This window comes from Typha angustifolia, chromosome 7, assembly GCF_048772165.1.
Source record: "Typha angustifolia cultivar Huaian chromosome 7, ASM4877216v1, whole genome shotgun sequence".
Taxonomy (NCBI): domain Eukaryota; kingdom Viridiplantae; phylum Streptophyta; class Magnoliopsida; order Poales; family Typhaceae; genus Typha; species Typha angustifolia.
The window spans coordinates 11,946,100-11,974,068 of NC_133245.1; the positions used below are offsets into that span (position 1 = coordinate 11,946,100).

Sequence of the window (27,969 nt, forward strand, 5' to 3'; positions counted from 1 at the left end):
GAAATTGTATGCAAAGAAAAGGGTTCTTCAATCCTATCACCTGCATATGAGAAGTAGGACTGCTAACTTTATCTTTAGCATAAGCCTTCAAGTTCATCCAGATTAGCACCAAAGCAAATTAACTTGATCATGTGAGCAACGAACGGGGTAGAATTTCATTCTTTATACATACACTATAGAAGTGTTTTAAGGGGGAAAAACTAAAGAAGTAATCCTTTGTTAAGCTAAAGTATTTACAGGAACAACCCAAAATTTGAATCGCACCAGTTGTGTTGATGCTTGTCAACCACCAAAATGCACCGACTATTAAGAGCGATTCACTACTCTATCCCAATATCTGCCATCACTTGGTGACGAAATATATGATCAGAAGCACCAGAGTTGATCTTTCACTCACCTCTTGTGATGGAACCTCACCTTCAGCAGGAACTGCATCTTAACCTGCCATGTAAACCAATTCCGAGACCTAAGCATGGCATGCATGCACCGAAAAGAGGCACAAAGAGAGGTAGCAAAAGATATATGAAAACCAAAAGCATGAAAGAAAAGAGCCTGAAGGACCTCGAACTAAGATTGAACTATGAATGGATCAATTTTAGACAAGTTAAAAAGTAAGGAAATTTACATACGACACTATCTTATAACAAACTTATGGTTTACACTTTACATTTTTATTATTTATTCTACGGGCTATATCTAAATGAAAATACCAAATCTAAATTACATCTAATGTGTGGAGAAGAGAGTTGCTAGACAAGAAAAATTTACCTTTTCTTGATTGGAAGAAATAATCACGTTGTACCCTAAAAGAGAGAAGAAGAAGAAGAAGAAGAAGAAATAGGAAACAAGAAATAGGGAAGAAGATGAAGAAGGAACTAAGGATATTTTAGTCATTTTCCAAAAAAAAATTATTAAATTCGATGAATATTTTCATCTATCCAAACTATGTTAGTTCAAATCTAACTCATAGTGTTTTCTGCACATAAATTATAAGGTTAAATATTTACGTATAAATTGTAATTTCATTAAAATGCAGGTTGTTATATGTAAATTTCCCTAAAAAGTTTTCTCCACCAACCTGAGCTGTATTATAGACAATGTATTCATTGTAAAGTAGCTCTGAAGCTCGGATATTTGATGGAACTGGTTTACCACAAGGGACAGTGACTTCATCCTTCCAATTCACAAACTCAGATTCCAGAGGCACAGTTTTGCCCAATCCTTTGGTAGACTGCTTCCCTTTTGGTGGTTTTTCCATATACTGTAGCAGGAAAGTAACATGTTCCACATTAGCACAATAAGACTTTTACAGTATCATAAAAGGCATCATCAACTGTAACACAACACAGCAGATAGATGGTAACACCAAAGCATAACATTTTACTGTTATAAGATGTTTGTACCAGAACCAATCCAAGTAGGGAAACATACTGTAAGAAGTAGGGCTCTAAAAAATCAGTTACAGTATCTGGTATCAGTTGTTGGGTTAAAAAAATACGTATAGATGATATCAGCCATTGTATCGGTCATTTCAGTTTCAAACAATATAATTCCCCAAAAACTAAGATATAAAAGATAGGAAATTCCTAAAAGTTCATAAAAAAGTAGAACAAAAAGAAAATTTAGATGATAAGATGGCAGTAATACAGTACAAAGAGCGAAAATACTAAGAGTCTAAGAATAACTTTGAATTTCAAATGAATTCAGTAAATATCTATGCCCATCTTCGTCACTTTTGCAATAGAGGTGCTCAGAAGCCATCTGCAAATGAGGCTAACAACCACTATTGAAACACAGGTGATCGTAGGGGTGTTTAAAGTATAGATAAGAAAAAGGTAGAGTGAGGCAAGAAAAAATAGTGAGAGAGAGAGAGAGAGAGAGATGCAGAAAAAACGTAAAATAGGGTACTCGAGATAGATCCAACTTATGACCAACTCATAACTAAAATACTTTTACAAACATAATTTTATGTATACATCCATATGATGGTACATATTAGCCGACATAGTGATACTAAACTGATATAGTCGATACTGGCTAACATGACCAATAATGGATTGCAACCAAAGGAAATTTTGGTTTCGCTAGATAAATAATGTTGATATCGATCTGATACTTCGAACCATGGTGGAAATAAACACTGTCCAAACTATTTCCAAAAATATGGAGCCAGACACAATACAAAAAATGTTCACAATTTTATGACGAATCTTCCTAGATGCAGCTTAGGCTCATACAGCCATCAAGAAACAAAAATATCTCTAGCATCCACAGGAGGGAATAACAGCAATCTTTGGTCAAATCACAAAACAAATAAACTTACAATTTATGTAAATTGTAGAGAAGAAGTCAATATTCTAATACTTACAGTTGCTTTCTTGAGTTCATGCACCTCACCGAGAGCAACCTCACTAAGAAGCATCAATCCAACCGGATCTTTTCTGTCCACGAAGCAATATTGTGCACTCTTACTCACCAAGTCAGCAAAGTAAACACCTTTGCCAAACTATGAACCAACACAACAGCAACAACAACAACAACAAAAGATGCTAGTGAGTCTCACACTATATGACTATGCACATCTTCACCATGCAGCAAAATCATACCAAACATATACATATATATATATATATATATATATATATATAGAGAGAGAGAGAGAGAGAGAGAGAGAGAGAGAGAGAGAGAGAGAGAGAGAACCATGTAGCCTGTTGCTGGAGCCTCCGGAGGTGCTATTCGCAATCCTTGGCTAAGAATACCAACAAAATTTGTCAGTCTTGAACCTACACATAAAGATTTTATGTTATGGCACATTAATAGTACGATTTTCGCAAAACAACACATTCTATCCCCAGGTCGCAGAATGAAAAGTGGGCATAAGATTTACAAATATATGAAACAAATGAATAAATATAGACATAATTATCACCCAAGGTGTCTTGGCCAAGATGTGATTTTCTGTTATAACTTATAAGCATAATCCAATCATTATTGCTGAAAAGTAAGTGAGAGTATAATTCTTTTAGAAGCTCAAACAAATTAAGCACTTGTGTTGGGTTCCAGAGCTAGATCTCTTCTAAATAGCTTTACACAACCTTGAAACAGATAAGTGGGCAAATGAGAAACTGTGCAGGATAGAAGAGGACAGTTATTCCAGTAGGAGATTTTATCTGGATATCTAATAAATTAAAATGTAAAAATTTATCTGTTCAAAGCCTCCATATTGTCAGCTCATTTCTCCTGCTTTCTTGTTCCCTCTTGATAGCCTTCCACTCCATGTGAAGAAGATTACATAGATCAGGAGGTATTGTACCAACTATCAGGAACCCCTTCATAGGAAAAGAACAAACATGGATTTTGGAAAGTATAAAACAGGAAATGAATTCTATAGTCAGGGTTATCGCCAAAGTAATACACGATATAAAAACACATACTTAGGTCCCTCAAGTATAATAAAACATTTCAACAGTTAAACTACTGATATGAGTAGCCAAATTCAAGATCTCTAGCTTATCAAATTTGATAATCATTACCCACCATGCCACAATAACATCTTGTTCTGGAGCTTATTTCTATAAGGTGCATACATATCAAATTCTCCTTCTCTTTCAAGAGAGAAAACTTCCTCCAGTTCAAGAGTCCAATCCTGTGAGTCGAGAAATTCACAAACAAAACAGTCAAATACCCAGAAAAGGTAGTCGCCAAAGAATATTTTCAGATGGAAAGAAGCAAATGTCTAAAACCTTGTGTGTAGGAGCATGGGTGTTGAGTAGATACTTCTCAACTAATTTATAGTCCTCAGTATCATGAGGCAAAGGAGTAATATCACATCTGAGTTTCTTGTACTTCTCATCAAGGGATTCATCATCTTCACCATCCAAACCAACTAGTCTAGAAGCAATTTCAATGTCCTGAAGAGCTTCAAGCATTTTAACCTAGAAACAGAATTTTTCCCACGTATCAGCCAAACAAATGGAAATTGCATAAATTATTTGCTTTTGCCTAAGAAATTAAAGAGATTTCTAGATCATGGAAAATCATATTATAAAACAGAGATGCTACCATATATCTAATTAAATCAATAACTCACAAAAAGAAAATGTCAAACCTCAGTGACGTATCATTTACTTCACCCATCCATAGATGACAAAACTCAGCATCATTCCATATGACAAATTGTGTGATATGCCATTTTTCCTTGTTTACTACGTTCCACGTGTAAATCATCTTATGTGGCGTCTATAAATCATGGAAGCCTCCTTTTGCCCAAACTTCTCTATATTTGGAGTCATACTCATAGTCTTTTTAAGCTTGTACAAACTTATTATTACCTATGCCTACTGTTACATAAATCAGAACTTCCAACCTCTATATTAGATCTCATGGTACCTTCTCTCTTGACAAAACTACAAATTATAATTGTCTACATTCAATTCAAAGCTTGCTACCTCTGCCAATAGAGGTAGCAAGAACAGGAAGTTGTCTAACTAGTTCAGGCATCTAGCCCAGATCTGAGAACTAGCCATCAAAGCTACTCTTTCCCCTACCTTCCAAGGAGAATAGGAAGAAAAAATAGATGAAAATCAACCAGAAATTTAAAGAAAAAGGGAAACGATAGGAGATATACCAATGGTTGCCAGAGGTGACCTGCTTCACTATCTTCACTGACCACAGACAATTTTGTGCAGCTCATCTAGTGCTAGAAAGGGAGGTCCTTTCTCAATGTATCGAATAAAAGAAGGATATGAATAATTGAGGAGTAGCAAAGGAAAAAAGAAAGCTATCTAGTTGCATCCTACTCGGAATCAACCCATATTTGGCTCAAAATCATATCTCAATTTATTTTTCGATTCAATTTTGGCCATTTTGATTCATTTTAGACCAAATGGGAAAAAACTAGCCAAAACTATTGCTAATCGTCAATATCAGCGAGTTTGCAAGTTTCCAAGCTGGTCTCTAGTTTTACCCAAAACTTTTAATGTTTAAGCCAAGGATAGCCATGCCAGTGGTGGCATTGTGTCGAGTTGTGTCATTCCATTCCAACACGGCTATGTGCTAGTCTCCATGACGATATGGAGCCTTTTTTTTTTTAAAAAAAAATCCTATTTTTATCGATCATCATCAAATGAAATCTTTGATTATTCCCATCATTCTATGTTCAACTAAATATTAGTTTTAATTATTGAACTATTATCCATTAATTTATGTGTTGAATGTTATTATGTGTTCAATTACATTATGAAGTGTTCAATCATTAATATTAGTTTTAATGAATATATTTAATCATATTATGTGTTGAATAATATTTATATTTAATGATTGCTTTATCTTTAATAAAATAAGTTATTTAAAAAAAATATTTAAGATAAAATACTATAATGTAGATTTTAAAACATATATTTATACCAAAAATTAAAAATTAGCATGCCAAAAACTCAAAAATATTTTTAAATATCCTAAATTTTTTATTAAATATACAATAAATGCGTGCCAAGGGAATGCCAGTTGGCACACCTTGTGCCTATCAGCATGGCGCATGCGACTGGCATGCCCATCATTGGTATAAACCATATCTAAGCAAGGGCAGAGCCACACCCTACCTAGTGGGTATAATTAACTTTAAATTAATAACATTTAAAAAGTACTAAGAATGGCTACAGAAAAAATTGTGTCATGTAATTTGAAGTTTCGCCCAGGACAGAACAATACCAGCTGAAACTTAAAGAAAACTAAGGCTGAAATAGCAATATTGTAAGTATTTGACCTTGCTTTCAAGTTTCAACCATCACCTATTGAGGCTAATCTATTTCAACCAAGACATTCCCTTTTCTCTAGGGGTTAAAACTGAAACCAGCAGAAACGGATTCTGAACTGACATATAACTTTCTATCACATTATAAGGTGTTATATTACATAGGAACATAGTTTCTCCAATTAAAAGAAAAACTTTGGTTTTATGGGTATTAGGAGGGATGGGAATAGATGACAACTACTTTTTATGCACCCTCTAACCCAAATCTCAAGAATATCCTCGCTTAGCCATTGTATCTTATATTGAAGCAAACCCACTAGCTAGGCATTTACCCTGACTAGCTCTAACATGAAATCCGAATGAAAATAAAAGTATTATTGTTAAATGTCCAAGAAGAAGACATCGTCAAGCTATCTCTGCTATTTCAACTTGCATATATACTACTAGTTTCATACTATCATATTTCTTCGAAGAAAAAAACATGCATAAACAACTTTCCCAATAAATAGTATCTAAATGCATTTATTGCAATTATAGGAGTCATAATCAAATAAATTCTTCCGTCTTCCCCCTAATTTGGTTAATAATAATACTTGTCAGACTATCCTAGTTATTTTTATATATCACCCAAAAGAAAATGAGAAGTACATTAGTACGAATATCAAAAAGGTTGTACTTTATGGTAGCCTTTCTATGACAAAAATTCTTCTACAAATTGATCATATTTATTTACAGGGGTAGTTAATTTTCCAGTACTCAACAAAATAAATAATAATTTCTACTCATAGTGAAGGCATGCTGCCTTCGACTACCTATGCCTTTAAGGCATTCACAACCTATAAAAGGGTTTGACAACCTTAATATCTACAACAGTGATATTGTATCTAATATGCTAATACTGGCATAAATACTCAGCTTGTCTTGAAATTGTGCCTCCTACATCAAATTGCACTCAAAGAATGGGCGCATACAAATAATGCAAAATTGCAAATGCATTTACAAATGAAAATTACTAAGCCCTTACTTTTGCCTTGAAATCATCTTCATCTCTTATGACATGAGGATGAATTGAAGGGATAAGAGTGAAAAAGCGATTACTGGCATCAACAATCAAGCTATCTTTAATGGTTGCATTATGTCCACCATTACTTAATAGATTTTGTATTTCTGTTAATGCTTCAAACCCTGCAAAGAATATCAATTAATAAAACAATTCTTTTAATATTTCTGAAATATAATAGTCTAGATAAGATCATACAATTCCGTAAGCACAGTCAGATATATATAAAATATAACATATACCCTTCTGGATATTCTTCTTGCTTAGCTTTCCGAGAGGCATTTCAGACATATTAATTTCAAATTCCAACATAGCTGCCCTGAAAAAAAGATATATCTACAGCCTGTCAAATGTCTCATGCTAGATCACAAATTCATAAAAATAAGGAGAAGCAACTAAAAAACCTGTAAGTTTCAATATCGAAAAGCAATTTCATAAGTTCTATCAATTGAGGAGCAAGTGAGCTTTTGTTGGTAGTAGGATCTTTCTTTTTTGGGACTTGCTTGACACCGTAATCCTGCAAAATAAATAGTCCTATAAATCTGTGAAAGCTTGTGTGTAAATTGAATCATCTCTGAGATTCACGCCTACAATGTCAAGCGGGAAAAATCTGCCTGGTTGTTTCTCAAAATTATGTTTCTGTTCCCATGCTTCCCAAGGGTTTCCTGTCTTTTCAAGAAATAATCTTTTAAATAGATGAATGGCATCAGACTTTGACAACTCTTCCAACTTCTTGCCACCAATTTTGTCATTTCCAACTCGTCCCCACTTCCGAAATACATAGCATCCTGATCCTTTATCTTCTTTGATCACCTGAAGAATATAGTAACTTCCAGTATGGAAAAAAGTAGTCAGGATTACCAAAGACATATGACTAAATATTATAAGCATCAGAAGATAGTGTTATTACAAGGTAGTATGACATGGTTCTTTGACAAAATTAGGAGGTTAAATGACAAGAGGATTAGCACGTTCTACATGTAAACTTGCATTGCCACCAAATAAACCAGCAATCACCAAAAACAGAAGTAGATCTGAACAGGATATCAATGCCCGTATGAAGAATGGATACGGATATGATAAACATATACCGATATGGTAAATCCTAAAAAAGAAAGATTAAATCACTTAGGAGACATAGCTCATATGTATGTATGTGTGTGTGTATATATAACGTGTATGAATAGTGACATATACATTCAATTAATTTATTAAAAGGAAAGTACAATTAAGAAAATGAAAAATGAAAGTACAGCTTATATAAGGAGATAGTCAATTAATTTATTCAAAGTACCATTCATAACAGAGAATTAGTATTACATAGTATAATATTCACTAAATGTAAGATAAACAAGCAATTCAATCTATAAACCAAAAGAACTTGAGAATGGTAACATGATTTCCTAATATAGATCATAAAATAAATAAGTAAACCAAATCATTTCACACAAAAAAAACCTTCTAGATCTGATAAAAGTTAAAAGGTGATAGTCTCCTTTGATTTGACTTCTATTAATAGGAATCTTGAAAGCATCCAACAAGTATCTAAGAAGTATCCGAGAAGTATCCACAATATCAATTCCATTTTAAAAATTTGGTACTTTACGGAAATATTGGATACATATCCTTAAGCATCTGACAATAATCGTATCTGATATGGCTACAACAAGAGCATAGAAGTATCTGCATTTCTTATGTGCCCATGCAATCATCTCATTTGTTCAACCACAAATAAGTTAACATGGATGTGATGCCTCTTTTACTCGTTCTACTTCTCAAAATATATCCCCTGAATCTCCAATTTCCATACAAAGCTTTTACATATCATGTCATAAAGAATGTATGATATGTAAAGTGTAAGATATTCCACCGGCCAAAATCTTTCATTAGCAAATTTGTGCAACTTTACTCACCAAATACATGATGCAGGAAGTAGGGCTGTCAAAAAAGCCCATGGGCTCATGAGGCTCGCGGGCTCGGCTTGAGCTTTAAATGAGCCGAGCCGAGCTAGGATTTCAGGCTCGAAAATATTATCGAGCTGAGCGGAGCCAGCATTGGCTCACTCAGGCTCGACTCAATTAGGCTCGAATAATATATATATACCAACCATTGGGTATGATCTCTACAAATAAAAGAAAAAATCCTAATCTAACTCCATCTCCCCGAACCCATCGATGCATCTCCCCCACACCCCAAACCCTCTCCACCAAAACCCCAAACCCTCTTCATTGCCTCACCGGTCAACACTCACCGTCGAAAACCCATCACCGCTCAAGCATTCTCACCGAAGCCGCACCGAGCGTCCTCATCAAAGCCACGACGAGGAGTGATCGATGCAATCAAGGATGGTGGTGTGAGGGCTCTGTTCTAGCCACAGCGGAAGCATTTGCAGGGCTGCGACGCAATCTCTCCCGGCCACCGACAAGGGCTTCTTCTAACTAGGCTGCAATGATGACGCCGAAGCCCTCTCCCTACTCCACCACCTCATCGATGCCCGGCCAAAATCCTCCCAAATGAGTCGAGCTAAAGGTGAGACAAGCCGAGCTCAACTTTTCTAGCTTGAATCGAGCCGAGCTAAGATTTTCTACCTCTCGAGCCGAGTCGACCTGGGCCTAGCTCGCTCAAGCTCGGCTCGTTTACACCCTAGGTGTTGTATGCACCGGTTACTGAGCCAGGATGGATCACGATACCACCCTCATGCTTGTCTGCCTTAAACTGATGGATGTACTGTATCACAAGGATACCTACATCCAATTACCTTTGAATCATGGCCAACAAATCCAAATCACCCCATGGAACATTCTGCAAGTTTCAAGAAAAGAATATTAAGGGGGCTCTAAATGTGGAAGACGAGCTCGAAATAGAGAGATGGAGACAAATGTTGGCGATGACAGAGAGACGATCGGCGAAGAGTAAAGGGAAATTGAGCATGGTAGAGAAGCGAAGGCTTCAGTTGATCAGCTCTCATTTATGGCAGCTAGGGCTAAAGATGTTGATCTAGATGAAGAAAGAGTGAAAGGCTTAGAGACTGAGAATTGTAAGGGTGAAAATGGACTTGTAGCCATAACTCAACCATTAGGCTAAAGACTTTTAGGAATAAGTTCAATTGTAGAATGGGTATTCTTTTTGTTCTTCCCAAAATAAGGTCTTTATTCGAGGTATAACTATTCTTATATTTACTTATATTTAGAATAAAAGTATAATAATTACTTTTAATGTGATATAAAGTGAGCAAAAAGATGGAAAAAATATGTTTTATTTTTTATGAAGTAATCTTGAATACTCTTTAATTTGATATAAAGTTAATGAGATAGATATCAAGGGTAAATTAGTAATTGGGTTAGTGTGTGGTATTAGATGTAACTTTAATAAATAGTATTTATATTTTAGAATGAAGTTATTATGATGTTTAGTGGTTATTCTGGAATAATTAATTGTATTCCAAAATAATAAAAAAAAGTTATTTTCATGAAGTGAACAGGGCAAAAAGGAGTAATAATAGTTTAATTGGCCGAGTCCTAGTAGGTAGCCTAGTAATAGCAACTTATTTACAATTTATGCGAGTAATCAAATATTCAATATCTGTATCCGTATCCAAAAAATCTTATCCGACTCTTATCCATATCCATGCCCAATGAATTTTTCGACCCGAATCTGGTCTGAATCGAGTCGAGTAGTGGATTGGGTCAAACCTATCTTCACCCTAGGTGTTTTCTTGATCCCATCTTTAACTTGCATGATAGAGGCCTAAACCGACAACAAGTTTAGTTTGGGTTCTGCTCTCCAAAAGACTAAAGGAAATATCTTGCTTTTATAACCGAGACCCAAATGCTGTCTTGTTCTATTATCATCCTCCAAGCCAGTTTGGTCACCAAGAATTTGTTAACTAGATCAGATTATTTGTCACCCAGCCCTCCACTACGAGTAGGGCTGTCAATAAAGCTTGCCGGCTCGTGAGGCTCATGAACTCGGCTCAAACTTTAAATGAGCCGAGCCGAGCTGAGCTGGATTTTTAAGCTCGAAAGGGTAATCAAGCCAAGCCAAGCCAAGCCAAGCCAAGCTAGAGTCAGCTCGCTCAAGCTCGGCTCGAATAGGTTCGATATATAATATGTGAGATAATATTTTATATTTATATATATATATATACCAAAATAAATATATAAATATTAGATAGCACAGTTGGCTAAAACAAATTTTATTACTCAACCGATCTGGGTTCGAATCCTACCAACTAAATACTATTCTTTTCCATAAAAACTATTAGATGTTAGTCATATATCGGAACCAACCCACGTAAGCCCATTAGGCCCACGAGCTGTCGACCCAAGCTCAAGCCTCATTGAGTTGAAGACGAGTCGAGCTGAGCCGAACTTTTCTAGCTCGAGCTCGAGCCGAGATTTTCTTCCTCTTGAGCTGGGCCTAGCTCGCTCAAGCTTGGCTCATTTACACCCCTAGCAGTAAGTAGAAAGCTTTCTTTTGCAAGGAAATAATATTGTGGTTTAGTGAAGAAAATCTAAATGTTGTGTTTGATAATTTCACATAAAGACATGCAAATGCATTTGGCTCTTCAAATTCTCATACGCACTTCTAAGGTAAAGACTAATTTGACTCTATCACTCTATAGGACTTGATTAATAGGACAAGCAAAAGACAGTAAGGAGTCACTAACAGAGACAACAGAATGAGAATTTCAGCATTCCAAACAGTTGTGTGGATAATTATTGTCACAAAAGGACTTTAAGTAAAATTTAATTGACTAATGCAACTGAAAAGTTGATATCAGCCTCAATGAGATACAACAAAAGCCTTAATTCTCAATTACTAGGGCTTGTTGTCACCAACTATCACATGCTCATATATTACTCACAAATATGACCTGATGCTCTGCAAGCTAAATTTAAGGATGGCCTGCAGAACAAATGCTCAGGTGGACTACCCTGATAGTTAGGTGTAAAGAAGTACAAAGCATAGCCTTCTGAGCTAGTCTGTTGCTACAGCCTACACGACACTGTTTAATGTTTACTATAGTGCATGACAATCCATGACCACATACCCATATAATATAATATGATTTTCTTCACATTCAAGATGCCCATCAGTAAAAGAAGTGCAAAGAAAGAAATATATGACATCGAATATGCCAATGTGAAGCGGGATGTGACCCATCACTTGCTAGCTATGTCTATTACAAGGCTGACCGCTACATCACAGTGCCAGGATGTCGCAGGGTCAATTTGTGCTGAGCATTGGATAGGTGGAATTTCATGAGGTACCAGTAGCAGGAAAAATGTGATAGCAACATGTGAGCATAGACTTGACCCATTGTGGCTCAATTATTTGGAGGGTTAGTCTAATTATCCAACCTTTGTCACTGATAGCTAACTTATGATTAGCCTATGGGCTTATGAACAATTAGAAAAAATCTATGTTAATTACATACACAGGTATCAGGGTGAAAGGCATAAAGGTAAATAAGAAAGGCAAGATTGTTTCTTTGCTTATAGCCATTCAATGTCAATGGGCATGCTACTGGTACATATTTTTCACTATAGGGTTGCACAGCTTGCAGAAGCCTAGTGTTAAAGGAAGCAGTTAGAAAGTCCAAGTTAAAGAAGTACCAATTCAGTGCAAAAAAAGCACAACGGCCACGAAGGCAAGTATCTAGAAGTGTTTGCATACCTAGTCAGTCTTGTATGTAGTTGACCATGTGGCAAGAATTTATAGGTCATTCGGCACTTTGCATGTCGAGTAGCACACATCATGCTATAGAGAGAGAGAGAGAGAGAGAGAGAGAGAGAGAGAGAGAATCTATGAATGGCGGTGGCAAGGCAAAACCCTATTCCTTGCAGTGTAAGGGGGTAAAAGAATAAAGGGGCATGTGAGAACCGAAAAAAAAAGGGTTGAGAGAGGAGGATGCACGTGCGCTGCACGTGCAACCCCATCCCCTCTCCCTCTCTGGCACACGACGGGACGCAGCGAAGATCTCGCCGAATCCAAATCAAATTATATTTGAATTTTTTTAAAATCTATAAATTAAACCCTAGTTCTTTCTCTCCTTAACCCCCCAGCCTTCTTCTCTCTTTTCTCTCCTCCTTCGTTTTTTTTTTCACCGTCGGAATCATGCAGTGGAATTAGCCTACCGGAGTGCCGCCGGAGCTATCGGAGACCACCACGTGACTCCTTGGTAAACCCTCTCCCACCCCTCAATTTTAATTTCAGTTTAATAGGTTAAAATAAAAATACCTAATTTGTGAGATTTCGGCTTCGTCGTAAATCATGCCGGCCGACAGCTTCGGGTTGCTGCCGCTCCATCACTGGAAGCCTCTTGCCGTGGACGTTCACCTTTGGAGCCCTCGTGGCTCCGGTCATCGTCGGCCATGGAGTTGACCGTACTTGGTTTCTCCACTTCGTGAGGATTGCGACATCGCGTGGGTGTCAGGGAGCTTAGGACGCGGCCGACAAACCATTACGTGCAGTGGCCGCCGGTGTCTCTCTCTCTCTCTCTCTCTCTCTCTCTCTCTCTCTCTCTCTCTCTCTCTCTCTCTCTCCCTTATCGATCCCCCTTCTTCCCTTAAGTGTGGATTTGGATCGGGTTGGATCCGAATCCAAGGGACCCGACCCGGTTCCATTAACTTAATTGGATTGGGCTTTTGGCCCAATCCATTTAAATGTATGATTGGGTGGGCTGCGGACCAACTGCAGCCCAGCCCGACTAATTGGGCTTGTTTTGGCCCAAATTAGTTTTTTGAGTTAAATTATAGAAAATCTTAATATTATTTAATTTAAAAAATTTATTGTTATTTATTATTAAAGGTGATGATTTTAGCACATAAGCTAGAGATTAGAGATTTCAGTTATCTTGCATATACTCAGGTGAATAGATTCACTCACATTTATTTTTATTCTACTTTGTATCTTTGTCAGACCATGTAATTTACTATGTGCAAATTATTTATTTTATACTTACGTGAAATTTAATTGTTACATTTTCTATGTGCATTTAAGCATTACACTCAGTGCATCGCCATACCTTGTGCAAATATTAAATTTTAGTGAAAAAAAAAATGAAACTAATACCGGTAAGACTTAAAGAATAGTCCCAGTATAAATCACTTACAGTTTTCCGTGGTGACTCAAGTCTATTTGGAAGTCTATGGGAAAGTCCTATATCAGCTCACTGCAATGACTTTTTTAGGTGACTGGCGGAATTAAGGAACAGTCCTAGGATGAATGAGAAATTTCCTAGATAACTGTAACCTCTCTCAACGGTTACTGGAAAAGACAGGGTGTGTTGATCATATAGTGATACCATCTGATGACTCTAACCGGATCAGCTATGAGGAAAAGTCCCGAGCATCATCTTGAGGTGACTTCTAGTTAATATGGATCCACAGGATATAGACCCATTGAGACAAATGATAGTATAAATATTGAAAATATGTTAATATGTTGAAACTGTGCAAGGCTACAAATTATGACTCTCTATTATTATCATTGTTATTATTTAAGAGCATGCCTATTGCAAATTGTTATGTATATCGTTAATCTTAGATTTTATTTAACACTATAAAAGTTTAGAATTTATTTGGTTTTCGAGTGGATTCCACTCACTGGGCTATAGTTGTTGGCTCATAGATTTCTTTTTCTTTTTTTTATTTATTTATCTATCTCAGGTGGTAGTCAGCGTGGCGACTGAGCGAGATACACCCGGACCCCACCTCCACTTAGGACCTACCTACTTTTCGCTATGTTGGATTTTATGCTTTAGATTAAATGTTAATTTTATTTCGTTTAGAGACTCAAACAATAACATTATTTTATGTTCATTGCAATTAGTTTAAATGTAATAAAGCAGATCTTCTTCGTTTATTTATTCTTGCCATTGTACACTTAGGAAGTGTGAGTAAGGCTTCGTGTATCTCAAGCATATTGAGGTGCATGGCCGGTCATGATTCTGATCTCGGGTTGTGACATGGCAGGTCGGATCAGGTTAAGCCCAAGATGCCCCACAAAGAAGCCCATCTAATTATATTGAGTGAGTCTTATTGCAAGTATTATTCGAATCTACCTAACACTCCGCACCGAAACCCCTTCTACCTACTCGACAACACTGGCATCAAAGCCTCTTCCTAACTTCCTCCTCTTCCCCCTTATCCCACATGAAGCAAACGTTCAGTCGTAGATAGTCACTTGTGGTTTCCTCTCCCTCCCTTCACTTTGCACACTTCCCTCTGCCTCCCTTTGCCACTCCCTCCATCAACAGGCAGGTCACGCTGTCTAGCATAGCCCCTGCCACCTAGTACGTCATGTTACCGTGCAGCAACAACTCACAGCCAGAGATTAATTTGAAAGCTTTGTCAACACATTCCTTCCAAAATGGCTTGAGCTTCTTGAGTATAAAGTGGAATAAACAAGAACCAAAGCTTATAGACCCCTTAAAAAATAACTAGTAGATGATATGTCCATCAAACATCCCACAATTAACTAGCTTTTGTACAAAAGTCAAAATAAGAAAACATATATAAGTTGTGTTTTATCTACTCATCATGCATCTTTATCATTCTCTTTTGATTAGTTACCTAGTATTATAAGGCATGCAGGTGCATATGTCATTAACATGAAGTCCTAGTAAGTGCAATCTAAGAGAAGATAGCTACAAAGATGCTTGAGAAAATTAAAACATTCTTCAAAATCAACTGACCAATAGAAGTAAATAAGGCACCTAGTTAAGGGAGGAAAAGGTCAACAATTTGTGGTGCTTCATGTGTTACTCTTTGAATTTGGTACTTCAAAGTTCAAACTTCAAAAGTGCCGAGTTCAATTTGCCTAAATGATTTATAACAAAAAATGGTCAAGGAGAAACAAGAAACAGACTACTTTAAAAAGTTCAGTATAATTTTCTCATATCAATCACTAATTCACTCAAAGCAAGATCCAAACTAGGAAAGGTCGTGCCGGTCAACAAGTTTAATGCCAATGAGGGCACTTGACACAGGCTGTGCCAGTGGCATAGCCCTGTACCAACCTATGCTGACCCGTGTCAATAGGCACGGGTCAGATGATGCCCAGGATCCAATAACCCATAAGGTTTAGTCAAAGAAACCTTTTGTCTCTTTCTTTGGCAGCCACTTTATTAAAATAATAAGTGAAAGTGGCACGAGGTGACAAAAGATGAAAGAGAGGAGAAAGAGAGAAAATTAATAAATAATTCGAGATTTCTTCTTTAAATCATATCAAAAGGATTTTTTTTTCTTTCATTCTCTTAAGTTTTTTTTTCGCTTTAAAAACTAAATTAGAGTGTACAAAAATTAGATCTAGCCTAATTTTGCTAGATCTTTCATTTGTAAAAATCATTCTACAAAGAAAATTACTCTTTGAAATATAGGAATCAAGGGAAAATTAAATTTCCCCTAAATTTTAAATATAAAGTAGAATTATCTAGACAATAAAGATAAAAGGAACTATCCCAAGCTCAATATGATTAACTCAGAGGAGGGAAGAACTTGAGTCTATTAGCAGGACATCAGGGGAGATGCACTAGCAAGATGATATGAGTTTATCATCATCATTGCCTATAAGTAACACCTACCGGAGTCACAATACCTTATTATGCTCCATATCCACAATCTATATATAGCTATGGTGCGCCTTTACTAGTCGTTCTTATGCATATTCAATATGCATATCACATCAAATGAGAATTGTAAATTTCATACTTATATGAAAGGTATCCAATGAGTAATACTATCAATGGATAATTTTGAGAATTATCAAAAGTATTTAAATGCAACATTCTCGTATCATTCTTGTGTCGACAAACGAAGTTTTTGATCCTTCCCATCATTCTATATTCGACTAGGTTTTTGTAAGTGCAATAAATTATAATAACAAATTCATGGACACAAAATACAATTAAATATGATGTACAATCTGAGGCTTTATGTATGATCAAGTAATACTACTTACAAAAAACATGTACATGCAAAGAAATCAAATCAGATTCAACAATGTTGCAGTATCAGTTCAAACCGGTCCTGACCATTTCAATGTGAAACTTATGTCACTTGGAACAATCTAAAGAACTTAAGTTTGATTCAGACTAAACTAAGTCATGTTCGAACTGATCGCACAGATCAACTATGGAAGAAACCTATTCAAACTTGGTTTTTTTTCCTTTGGCAATTCTCCTGCTGCGAACTAGAGATATTCATTCACTTATAAAAGGATACCGGTGATTAGAATAATTTAAGAAACTTAAGATAGATCATAGATCAATTATTAGAAAGTTCTACTTTCCTCAAAGAGCTTATTTTCAACTATAGTTGAGGAAAGTTTTCTTTTATCCCTTACTTGAAAAATCAACTACCATGTACTGAAGCAGTTGAGCTTAAACATCATCAAACACATTTACTACTTTTAGCAAGCAATCAATGTTGAGTTAAGAACAATCAATGAGTAATCTACTTTCACTAAGTAGCTTATTGAAGTAAGAAGTTCGAGCAAAAAAAAGACTTCAATGAGCGGTCATCCGGAGTACGATAACAGTGATGGCTGAGAATCTTGTACTATTTTTCATAGTAAAATAAATTGATCCAAAAGATTGATCGAATATGCTATTTCTCCTCTTTGTTAAGGACATTTTTCCATAGGGTTAATTACGCTGACACCCCCCTGAACTATACCCGATTTTTACAGATCCCCTAAACTTTTTTAGGTTACAATGTCCCCTCTGAACTTTAGAAAAGTTTCAATGTCACCCTACAGTTAGTGTGCTGTGAGAAAAATTGAGCGAGTCGCTTACGTGGCAGTCATGTCAAACGTAATTAATCCTGAAATAACCTAGATGCCCTCGTTCTATATTTTAATCAAATTAATAGAGATTTAAATCAACTTTATTTTAACCTTTTAATTGAATTAGTATTATTTTGATCTAATTAACAAAGATTTAAATCAACTTTATTTTAACCCTTTAATTAAATTAGGATAATTAATTTTACTTATTATCTTCAATCCTCCCTAATCCGATCCCCTCCTGCCCCTTCCCCCGCCTCAACGTCGGCGACTACGCACGTGGATCTCGAGCGGCAGCGGTGAAGGCAAGGGTGTTCATCTTCTACACGCGACGAGGGCGAGAGCGAAGGCGACGGAGCTAGGCTCGGTTCCTCACAGCTCCCTACGACGTACTCAATTGCCACCACCTGTGTGTCGTCAGATTACTGTGATTGCTCCATCCGGATACCTCTCTCCCTCCTCTCCCTCTCTCACCTCCACTAAGGCAATGGCGGAATTTCTAAATTCAACGATGGAGAACCTAGATGAGGCAGCTCGGCTCCTTGCGGCTCGTGAAGACGCTCGGCCACAAGGAGCAAGGTGCGGATGCGCGTCGGCTAGGAGAGCCTCGTTGACTTCTGGGTGCAGGAGAGCCATCTCTTCAACTGGATCGCCGGCCTTGAAGGCGGCGGCGCGCTGGGCGAGGGCAAAGTCGACCGCCACCTTGAAGGCGGTGGCGCGCTGGGCCTTCTCCGACGGCGTGGAGGGCAGAGACGAGTGGTTTGGTTAAGGATTTCGAATGGGTTTGGTGGAGTAATGGCAATCGAGGAGGGTTTAGTGGAGGAGATTATGGTTTGAGGCTATTTTGATAATTTATTTATTTTATTTTATTTTGCTAGTTGATGAGCTAGTTTACTTATTAGGGGTATAATAATCATTAGCTGTATTCCGTCATCGCCGTTTGCCATTTCATTTAGATCCAAAGCTCAGGGGGGACATTGTAACCTAAAAAAGTTTAGGGGGTCACCGTGAAAACCGAATATAATTCAGGGGGTGTCAACGTAATTAACCCTTTTCCATATTTAAAAAAGCGTGTCTAGCCTCTTTGACATGTTTTCTATTCTGCTTTGGATCGGCTTTTTGTTCCCTACTTGGTTTTGGTTTTCTAAGTTTGATTTGTATTCAATCTTCCAAACCATAGTAGGATTTGAATTTTTGAATTTGACTCGTATTTGACTTTGCATATTTCTTTCACCTATTCGGTCTAAGTTTTTTATATATCTCCCATGAACTTTCAGTTTTAGCTTTAATTATTGAACTATTGTCAATTAATGAATATATTCAATCATATTATATTTTGAATAATATTTCTACTTGACTATTGATATATTTTTAATAAAATAGATCATTTACAAAAATAATCTAAAGACTTTATTATGGGTTTTAATATATATATTCAAATCAAAAGCATCTCTAAATATCTTAAAATATACATAAGAGGTGTGCCAAAGGTGTTCTGGTTATGCTGACCGGGGTTAGCATGTTTCTGTGCCAAATAGCATATAACTATTTGACATGGGTTGGTGCCAAATCGGGACACTGGGAACACAAGAGCAATCGAGAGTACCTACATTAATGTTGAAAATTCATTGGGATAAACAGATCGCTTGTGTCGATAGATATGACAACCCATGCATGGACTTATCTATTGCTACAGACACTTGGCAGTACAAAGGGCAAAAAGGTCACACGGAGTTAGCATATTGTGTTACCATCAGACATGGCCAAAGCTTATAACATGAAAGTACGAGCCTAGAATTGCAATAAGTATTTGACTTATATCATGAAAGTATGAGCCTAGAATTGCAATAAGTATTCATACTACGGCTGCTATCACAAGTTCACAACCATGAGGTTTTCTGAAACAATTGACACCCTACTTGCATCAAAAATAAAGGTTAAAGTAAAATCTAGTTATCCTAGAATTTGATCATCGTACTCATAAGTTTAAGAAAAAGGTAATGAAGAAAAAGGAAAATGTATGAGACATAGAATGGACTTGCTAATTGCTACTCATATTTTAAAAGATATTTGAAGCATAGCAAGTCCAAAAGGTAAATGCTACAAAAAGAGGGTGCTAGGAAGCTTTCTTATTGTAGCAAATAGTAATAAAATTTGAAAATTGAAAAATCTACTCTAAAATATATAATGAAATTTGAAAGAATAAACATGTGAAGTGTCAAAAATATGATTACTGAGTCTCAACTTAAATTAGTAATCAATTAAGCTGTTATAATATATTTGGCACCACAAAAGTGGACAAACAAGCAAACCATAGAAACTATGTACTGTAATGATTAACTTCCAAGTTCCAAGATTGAACACAAAAATGAGAGCTATCATGAAAAGATAAAGTTCATAAAGATTGAGTTTAGCTCATATGTTTGTCCATGATTCAACAACCATCAATAGAAAACGTTCCCCAATACAATGATTTTAGAGAAAACAAATATATGAAACTACAACATGTGGTCCTAGATATTATCAAGGATTTTATACAAAGTCTTACCTGTTTATACCAGTTGAGAGGTCAGACATGTTTAAGGTTGTATTGTATATGCTTTTTCCGTCCTCAAGAATATGACCTGTGTCTTGCAAACCAGATGACTCATGCACAGCACTTCGTCCTTTCACTTTAACAGTGACTATGCCACTTGAAGACTCTGTTGCTGTTTCAACTTTATACAGATCAAAAGGAAGAATTTTCTTCTTGTTAATACATTGATCAAGATAATCTTCCCTCACAATAGGTAACTTCAGCCTCCTGCCAAATTAGGATATCTAACTTAGCAAGATTTGAAATGTATAGCAGAATTCACAAAATAAGAACCAACAAAGAGCATATAAAATCAACAACCTGGCTTTCCTAGCTTCAGAATCATTATCATCCACCTCCCCACAGAGAACCAAACAGTTAGTATCTGTAGTTTAGCAGAAATTACAAGGCATACAGATTGTTAATCACCCACATTCTCTAAATGTGCCTAACTTAAGCACGAAAGTATAAAATTCCAGATTGAAATCCAATGTCAAATTGAGACAAGTACCCTTTTTAATCTTGGTATGGAATTTACCCCCAGCAACATCAAGTTTCCTCTTCAACTCCTCCTAAAATTAGTAGTAGTTAATATCAACTTCCCAACATTAAGCATTTAAAGACTCAAGAGAGAGTGCAGTGCAGGAAATAGGAAGCATATATGTCACAAATACCACAAACAGAGAAATAGAAGGTAACCAAAAGTCTAATACATGCTATATTATTTAAGTGTATGAAAATCTATGAAAAATGAACTTACAATTACTTCATGTGATTTTCCAGCTATAGCAACTTTCAAATTACCCAGTCCTTCACCATTAGATGACTTAACTTGACTACCCGAAGGTTTATCTGGAGATGGCAGAGGAAGAATTCTACTATATCTCTTCAACTTTTGAGACTTGAACCACTGCAGAAACATCAGTCCCTGTTGAATAGGATGCAAAGAATATAACTGCATGCTCATCTTAAACTTTGTATTTGCATACCTTGATAAGATATTGGTTACTAGTTTCTTCAGGGATTTTCCACTTCCCCTTAAGACGGACGGGCTCAGTTGTGGAGTATGAACACTTACTCCATGCAGATACAAAGCCATGGCAAAGGTACTGACCCCCAGAATAATGGAGAGAACCAGAACAGATAGGGCAATTACCCAATGCTCCAAAAATCATCCCATCAGCACTAAAAACAGAAATACTTAGTCAGGACTGATGAGTACAGACATCACAATAAGGGGTGCAAAAGGAAGACATAATCTAAACAATTTTGTACCACAATAGCATACCAGACACCCAACAGTAATTTTGTATGCCACACAACCAAGCTCCAAAAAGAGAAAACTGGACCTACATCTTCTATATTAAACAAACATGGTAGCAAGGGAAAGTTAGTTTACAGGAAAAGATACTCTAAGGTAAGGTGATACAATTTGCTAAGGGTTTTGACATTTTGTCTTGCTAGATTCTTCACCCGTACAACCCCAACCCCAATTCCATAGAAGCAACCTAGCATCTCAGTAGTGGGGATTCACAGCAGAAATGGAGCCATGTTCCTCTCGTTCTGTTTTAAAAAGGTATCGCAAAATGTAAATCTTGTATTAGCACCTTATTTACACTATGATGTCTGATACTTAAATCCATGAGGAATAAACAGCTGCACATTGGAATAAGGATCTTACAAGTTATAACTGCTATTCCTCCTCCAGAAATAAGTACAGCAAACACATAGCTAACCCATGATACAAGATGATTATTATACTTAGAGCAATTAAGCATTATATGCCATCCAAATGAAGATAAAATAACCCTCCACTATGCAACCCAGAAAATTATAATTACTTGAAAAAGAACTACAGAAAAGTTGAGGAAGAAAAGAAGAGAAAAACCTCAACATCAAAATAGAATTCAATGGTTAGGGACAATATAGTTTTCTCAGAATCTGAACCAAGGATAAAATGCCGGTAGTGGCAAGGGGTGCGCCAAGCCATACCAATCCGATATGGCTATGTGCTAATCTCTGTACCAATGTGGAGTTTTTAAAAAAAAAATTATTTTCATCAATTATCACTAAATCAATTTTAGTTATTTTCTTAATAAACATGATATGACATATAGAGGCCATTCTTTTAACTTTTTCTTAATTTCATCAATCAACTTTAATGACATAGCCCAAGGTGGGTCTCTAAAAAATATATTAGTATATTATTTTTCCTAAGCTATCTATCGCAGGTTTGACTTATCCCTAGACCACTTAAAGATATGTGGTTTGCTGTCCAAATGCCATGGTGGGCTGATGTGGCACACTTGATAACACCATAGGAACTGCCACTCTTTTGGAACATTGTATATATTTATATATGTACAAGTATTAAATGGCAATCAAAATATACAAATGCTTATAAATTACTTCCAATTGCACATGCCCAATGGTAGACTAGTGAGGCAGCTCATAGTTCCTACTTTTAACAACGATTGGCGTATAAAGTGGGCCATGAATAAGTTGCCATGCACCTCTTTGAATGTTAACGTAATACTAAATCTTCCTAAATAAATAATTCTCTAATTTCAAATTAAGAAGTTGAGCCTCTCGATGTGCTATCATGCATCTCTTTGGATAGTAAGATCACATCAAATCATTTAAAACTCAAGTCTTTTCTGAATTTCAAATAAATTTCTTTTTCGTCTTCTAATACTATGGCTGTCAAATAAACTAGCAACTCGGGCTAGGCTTGATAGACTCGGTAATTGGTATAAAAGGGATTTCAAGTCAAACCCTAAATCCCTAATTCCCAATCTTCCCATCCCAACTTGTCTTCCTCCTCATCCTCTTCAAGACGCCACCTCATCATCGTCCTCCTTCGTCAAGTCTCATCTCCTCTCCTTCTCCACCACGACCCACCTCCTCCTTCGGCAAGCCGACTTCTCCTCATCCTCCTCAAGCCGCCACCTCGTCGTCCTCCTCCTCCATCTGCCGGCAAGAGGCTTGGGCTTGATCTGGCTCGGTATAGCTCGGGTTGAATAAGGCTTGATTATAGGCTCAATTCAGGCTCTGGCTTGGTCTAGCTCGGCTCAAGCTGAGCTGAACCGAGTCTGTACAGAATTATAAGGCTCGAAAATAATTTCGAGCTGAGCCTGAGCTGGAGCCAACTCGCTCAGGCTCGACTGATTTACACCCCTACCTAATACTAAGAAGATCAATGCATGACAACAACTCTACTTAAGCGAACCATCTAATGCTCCAGTAGTTACTAGTTAGTTAGCTATTTCAATTCAGATTCGAAGATTTGAGTGAAATGCCTTCATGCTATGTACCCGGCTCCCCCCAGAGCAAATTCTTAATATGATAAAGATGATCATTGTCATTGTAGAAGGATTGCGAAGAACTTAACTCAGGTTAGAGTTGAATCTCAGTAAAGAATTATAAAGCCAACAGAAGACAATTTCAATTCAGAGGCTCTACTGTTAATTGTGTTCTTATCTTGTTGAAGTATATATACAACTGGTCAGGTACTCAGATTATAAAAATAACTTCAACCAACAAAAGAAAGGGAAATGAGAAAAGAACATTACCAACGATCCCGTAGAGAATATTCCGATCCTGATGAATCCTGTCCATTAGCTTCCAGCATCTCCCTTAGCTCTGCAGTTGTGACATGTTTTTTAAGATTGTCTTTTATGTTCCACAATGCATCACTTTGCTCTTTCAGTTTTCTTTCCAACTCAGAAGGGCTAGAGGTGACATGTTCAGATGATTCAAGATCACTCCCCTTACTTAAAATCCTACCTGCCGAACTATTCCCCTCACTTTTGCTAACTTTACATGTATTCTCATCACCCCGAACTTGTTTACGTTTAGCGCCTTTGGAAGTTTTCTGCTGTGAAAGGTCATCTTCAAAAATAAGGGCAATTTCACTGTCAGATATATGTGAAGGAAAAGCAACACAGCAAACTACTTCTTCCAAGAAACAGATAGGACTTCAAGATAAATGATTATGTTTATTTACCTGGTATATTTTTACAAGTATCCTTCTTAACAATTGCACAAACAGTTTCTTTATCCTGAAGTGATAAGGTATTCCAACCTAAGAGTTTCTCAAAACTCATGGATGGGAACATCTCCATAAAACAATTGACATGGTGCCAAGCTAGACCCCTGGCACCTTGGTCCTCAGGTTTGGCTGAGACACGGACCTAATGTCAAATGCAGCAATCATACAATTATAGTTAGTAATTATAGATACACACAATAACCAAAACTTAGATTCAGCTAAAGGAAAAAAGGAAGGTTTACAAGGTATGTAGAAATAATAGGAAATATAAACATTAATAATTTAATAGATAACTGATATACGAAAGTTTAAAGTAAGAATCATCTTAATCATTACTAGAGGACTTTGACATATCTAAAGTCTAAACTACCAGTTATCTACTTGGTAAAACAAGAAAAGAGAAGCATACGAATAAGTAATGAAATTGAATAGAGAAAAAAAAAAGGAGAATAGTAGTTTTGGAAAGTAATACAGTATCTCGAGTGAAACTTGAACATTTTCTCAAATGAAGCATCATGCCCTCCAAAGGTTGAGAAAAAGAGGAGATCAGTTACAAAAAATATCTTCTCGAGTGAATCTAAACACAAAGTCAAATCATGAAGTACACAATATTGTCCCTTCATTATAGGGGTTTCAATAAGGAAGATGCATATAGAAGAGAAAGAACTTCATATATCATGTTTTCTACTTAACAGAGAGATGATTACACATGAATCACAAAATCAAGCTTGAAGAATTCCAGTGTCAGCTCCATTTCGTCAATACCCTCCACTCTCCATAATTCCCTATCCCACCCTCCGCCTTTCTTCACTTTTTAACTTCCCCATTCCTCACTGCCAGTCGTCATAGGCTACGCCACCAGCACATCTTGCCAACTTTTCATAGCAGCAAACTCAATCTTTGGCATTGCAATGTAATCAAATATCAAAACCTCCAAAAGACATTGGATGACAAATTTGAGAAGTACTAGAACTTAATTCTATATGTAGCATGCCAACGTCAAATGTTACGATAAAAGGAGGACAAAAGAAAACTTATCGTAGATTACTAACTGTTCCTTTCATAATCTTCTGGTTACACCGCCTACAAGTAGCACGAGAAGTTTGAGAGACTTCAATGGCACATTCATCATTGGAAACAACAGCTTTAGTAGAAGATCCATCATCAATATACTTCCTTATCTTTTGTTGGTCATCCCATCTAAGTAAGTCTATTCCTTCAACATCATCAAAGCTGGTAGTTATGATTACAAGATAAAAAGACAAAGTTAGTAGTGAAGTAAAGGTGGAAGTTGAACGATCTACATTATAAATGATGAAATGAATTAAATAATTTACAATGTAGGCACATGTCAATTAAAATTTTACAATATCATGAGTTAAATTCACGTACGATTTTATTTGGCTTCCTTTCTTGAAGATGCAAGTAGCATGGTTCCACATCTGGATAAATGAGAAAACAGATATAATCAAATAGGACGGAAACACTAGTCATCAAAAGAAAAAACTTCTTTCCATCAACTCCAAGGCTAACTCAACATCTCAACCTGTCAACCACTATAACAAAGATTGCATTCACAATTCAACTTTGCAATAAAAGAAATGAGAGTAATTAGTGAAACCATCAAGTCCATCAGATAATTAGGCGTTGTACACCAAAAGAGGCACTGATTTAACACTGGGTAGCATTATCTATACAGGGTATTTTTACTAGCTCGCTATCTTTACATGTCATGTAAAATGACTGCATCTTACATTAGAAGGCCATCTGTCAAAAGCAGCTCCTTTTATCCAACACCATGACAAGAAAATTGGAGAAAGTGGCCAGAGAACTATTACGTCAATGCTAGAAAGAGCATAAAACGGGAAAATAATAGTAGTTAATAGGTGAATCCCAGATCTATAGCATGAATAAATCATAAAATAGAGCATTTTGGTACCATGGAATCTTCGAAAGGCCATAGATGAACCCTAAGAAAGTTTGAGGGAACCAAAGTTGGTGTGAAGTTTCTATGAGACATGGAACATTATTGACAGAATTTATTGAAAATTAATGCCTGAAACTCATTGATCAAGATGAAAATTTGCAGTGTTGTTTATTTTGACCTTGTTTTGAACCACTTGTTGAAACCAATCCATTTTACCGAAATTCTTTGTTCTTTCTAGGTGTCAAAACCAAAACAATCAAAATGCAAAAACCAAAACTTCAAACCATAAGTGGCACTATACAAACAAATAAAGCTGTTGAAAGCGGGATAAACAGAGTTTATTCTATTTCCCACCAAGATGGGACTCATGAAGAACATGCCAGAGGTTTTAAGATATCTCCATTGTTGTTTAGCAAATAAGACTTGACTAGAACCTAATATGTTTATCTTAGATTCAATCAGTTTTAGATTTCTGTACATCCAAGACCGAATACTCCTGAAAATCCTGTACTAAGTCACAGACAATGTTCGGCTACCCAGCCAAAGAATGGATGACAATGTTTCCCTTTAGTTTTGGTTTATTCTTGATCCTTTTGGGACTTGTTCCTAACCGAAGGAAAGGGTGAACTCCTCTGGTCAGTATACAACAGCTACAAGATAGATGAGTGTAGTTAACGCCAACAAAAATGAACAAAATTGAAGCAATTTAATATTGACACAACTATATAGTATCCATATCATAGCTAGGCAACTAGAATTATCATCCTCACAAAAAATCATAAGAAGTGAACACTACCCAAGCTGCCAAATCATAGGACTGTTAATTCCACTATTATTTTTCATCACAAATACCAACATCAATGCCACATTATCGATGCTACCAGCATAATGTCAAGTTTGACCACTATTATCAACTCTAGCCTGTGCCAATGCCACGATCATGATAACATAGACTGACATAGTGACATTTCAGACAGCCTCCACTGATGAGTACCATTAATAATTCTATGCTTCATTAAACTGTCTCTTTCACTCCTTGTAAAAAAACCTAAGAAATTTTCAACTGACAAACTATAGTGATAAACATGCACTTGCACCTTTTCACTCCCTTCCGTCGACAAGTAAAATAGTTCTGCAATCTAAACATTATGCGAGAAGAACGATAAATTCCTCATAATCCCAATTAGTGTCACGGCGTCACCAAGTCAAACACGAGATGCACACGAACTCCACTTTTAGGATTGAACTATTTCTAGTCACAACGGCAAACACAACAATATCTCGACAAAACCCTGCATGCATCAACAAAAACTGCATAATAAACAGGAAAATTTCCCGAAATAAAACGACATTCAGGCAAAAACACATCATAAATTCCAAAAGGAACATTTTTTTTTTTTTTGCAATCAGAAAAAAAAATCACATATTCCCAAGAAACCCGTAACCCGTCAGACAGCAAAGCGGTCGAGGGAAAGGAAATGTAGGAAATGGGGTTTCTTGAAAAAGACATCAGAGCAAATATGCTAAGTAATAGATAGGGATTAGAGTGGGTACGGGCATGAAGCCGTCGAATTGGGTGGCGGTAACCATCTTGCCGAGGCGGAGTTGGTCTTTGGCGATTGCGTTCTTGCAAGACTTGCAAGAAGACCTACCGGACTTGGCGTACTCTGCCTTCCATGGCTTCGGTGGGTTCGTCGCCATGAGAGAGTAATCAACCGAGAAGAGGGAGAAAGGGTTTTGATGACGAACCGGGAATGTGTGTCGACGTCTCGTCTCGTCGAACAGAACCACAGTAAGAGAATGGTGGGCACGT

At 36.6% G+C, this 27,969-nt stretch overlaps 1 protein-coding gene across 4 annotated transcripts; it reads right to left on the reverse strand.

The window, feature by feature from the left end:
• Positions 1–118: 118 nt before the first annotated feature.
• Positions 119–27,939, reverse strand: LOC140763718 (poly [ADP-ribose] polymerase 1). Of its 4 annotated transcripts, XM_073102034.1 has the most exons (21): positions 27,711–27,939; positions 25,622–25,671; positions 25,282–25,462; positions 24,185–24,371; positions 23,965–24,069; positions 23,751–23,820; positions 21,168–21,363; positions 20,939–21,088; positions 20,690–20,750; positions 20,500–20,563; positions 20,152–20,406; positions 7,404–7,641; positions 7,217–7,329; positions 7,055–7,131; positions 6,777–6,937; positions 3,744–3,935; positions 3,538–3,646; positions 2,701–2,783; positions 2,369–2,506; positions 1,079–1,261; positions 119–441 (listed from the first exon to the last, which is right to left on the reverse strand). In XM_073102034.1, the coding sequence occupies exons 1-21, from the start codon at positions 27,855–27,857 to the stop codon at positions 394–396; spliced, it is 2,808 nt and encodes a 935-aa protein (XP_072958135.1). In that variant the 5' UTR covers positions 27,858–27,939; the 3' UTR covers positions 119–393. The 4 variants fall into 4 exon arrangements, 3 of the variants coding, with proteins under 3 accessions (XP_072958135.1, XP_072958134.1, XP_072958136.1); XM_073102033.1 differs by having other exon boundaries at positions 23,751–24,069; XM_073102035.1 differs by lacking the exons at positions 25,282–25,462; positions 25,622–25,671; positions 27,711–27,939 and adding an exon at positions 24,937–25,069 and having other exon boundaries at positions 23,751–24,069.
• Positions 27,940–27,969: the final 30 nt, after the last annotated feature.

What these genes read in the sequence shown, in the direction of transcription:
- LOC140763718 (XM_073102033.1), bottom strand. Translation starts at nt 27,857, where the DNA reads ATGGCGACGAACCCACCGAAGCCATGGAAGGCAGAGTACGCCAAGTCC. An exon ending in AGAAGATTATGAAAGGAACA is followed by an intron (nt 24,372 to 25,281) that starts GTTAGTAATCTA and finishes ATTTGACATTAG; the next exon opens with GTCCGTGTCTCAGCCAAACC. An exon ending in CAAGATGTTATTGTGGCATG is followed by an intron (nt 2,784 to 3,537) that starts GTGGGTAATGAT and finishes CTTTATGTGTAG; the next exon opens with GTTCAAGACTGACAAATTTT.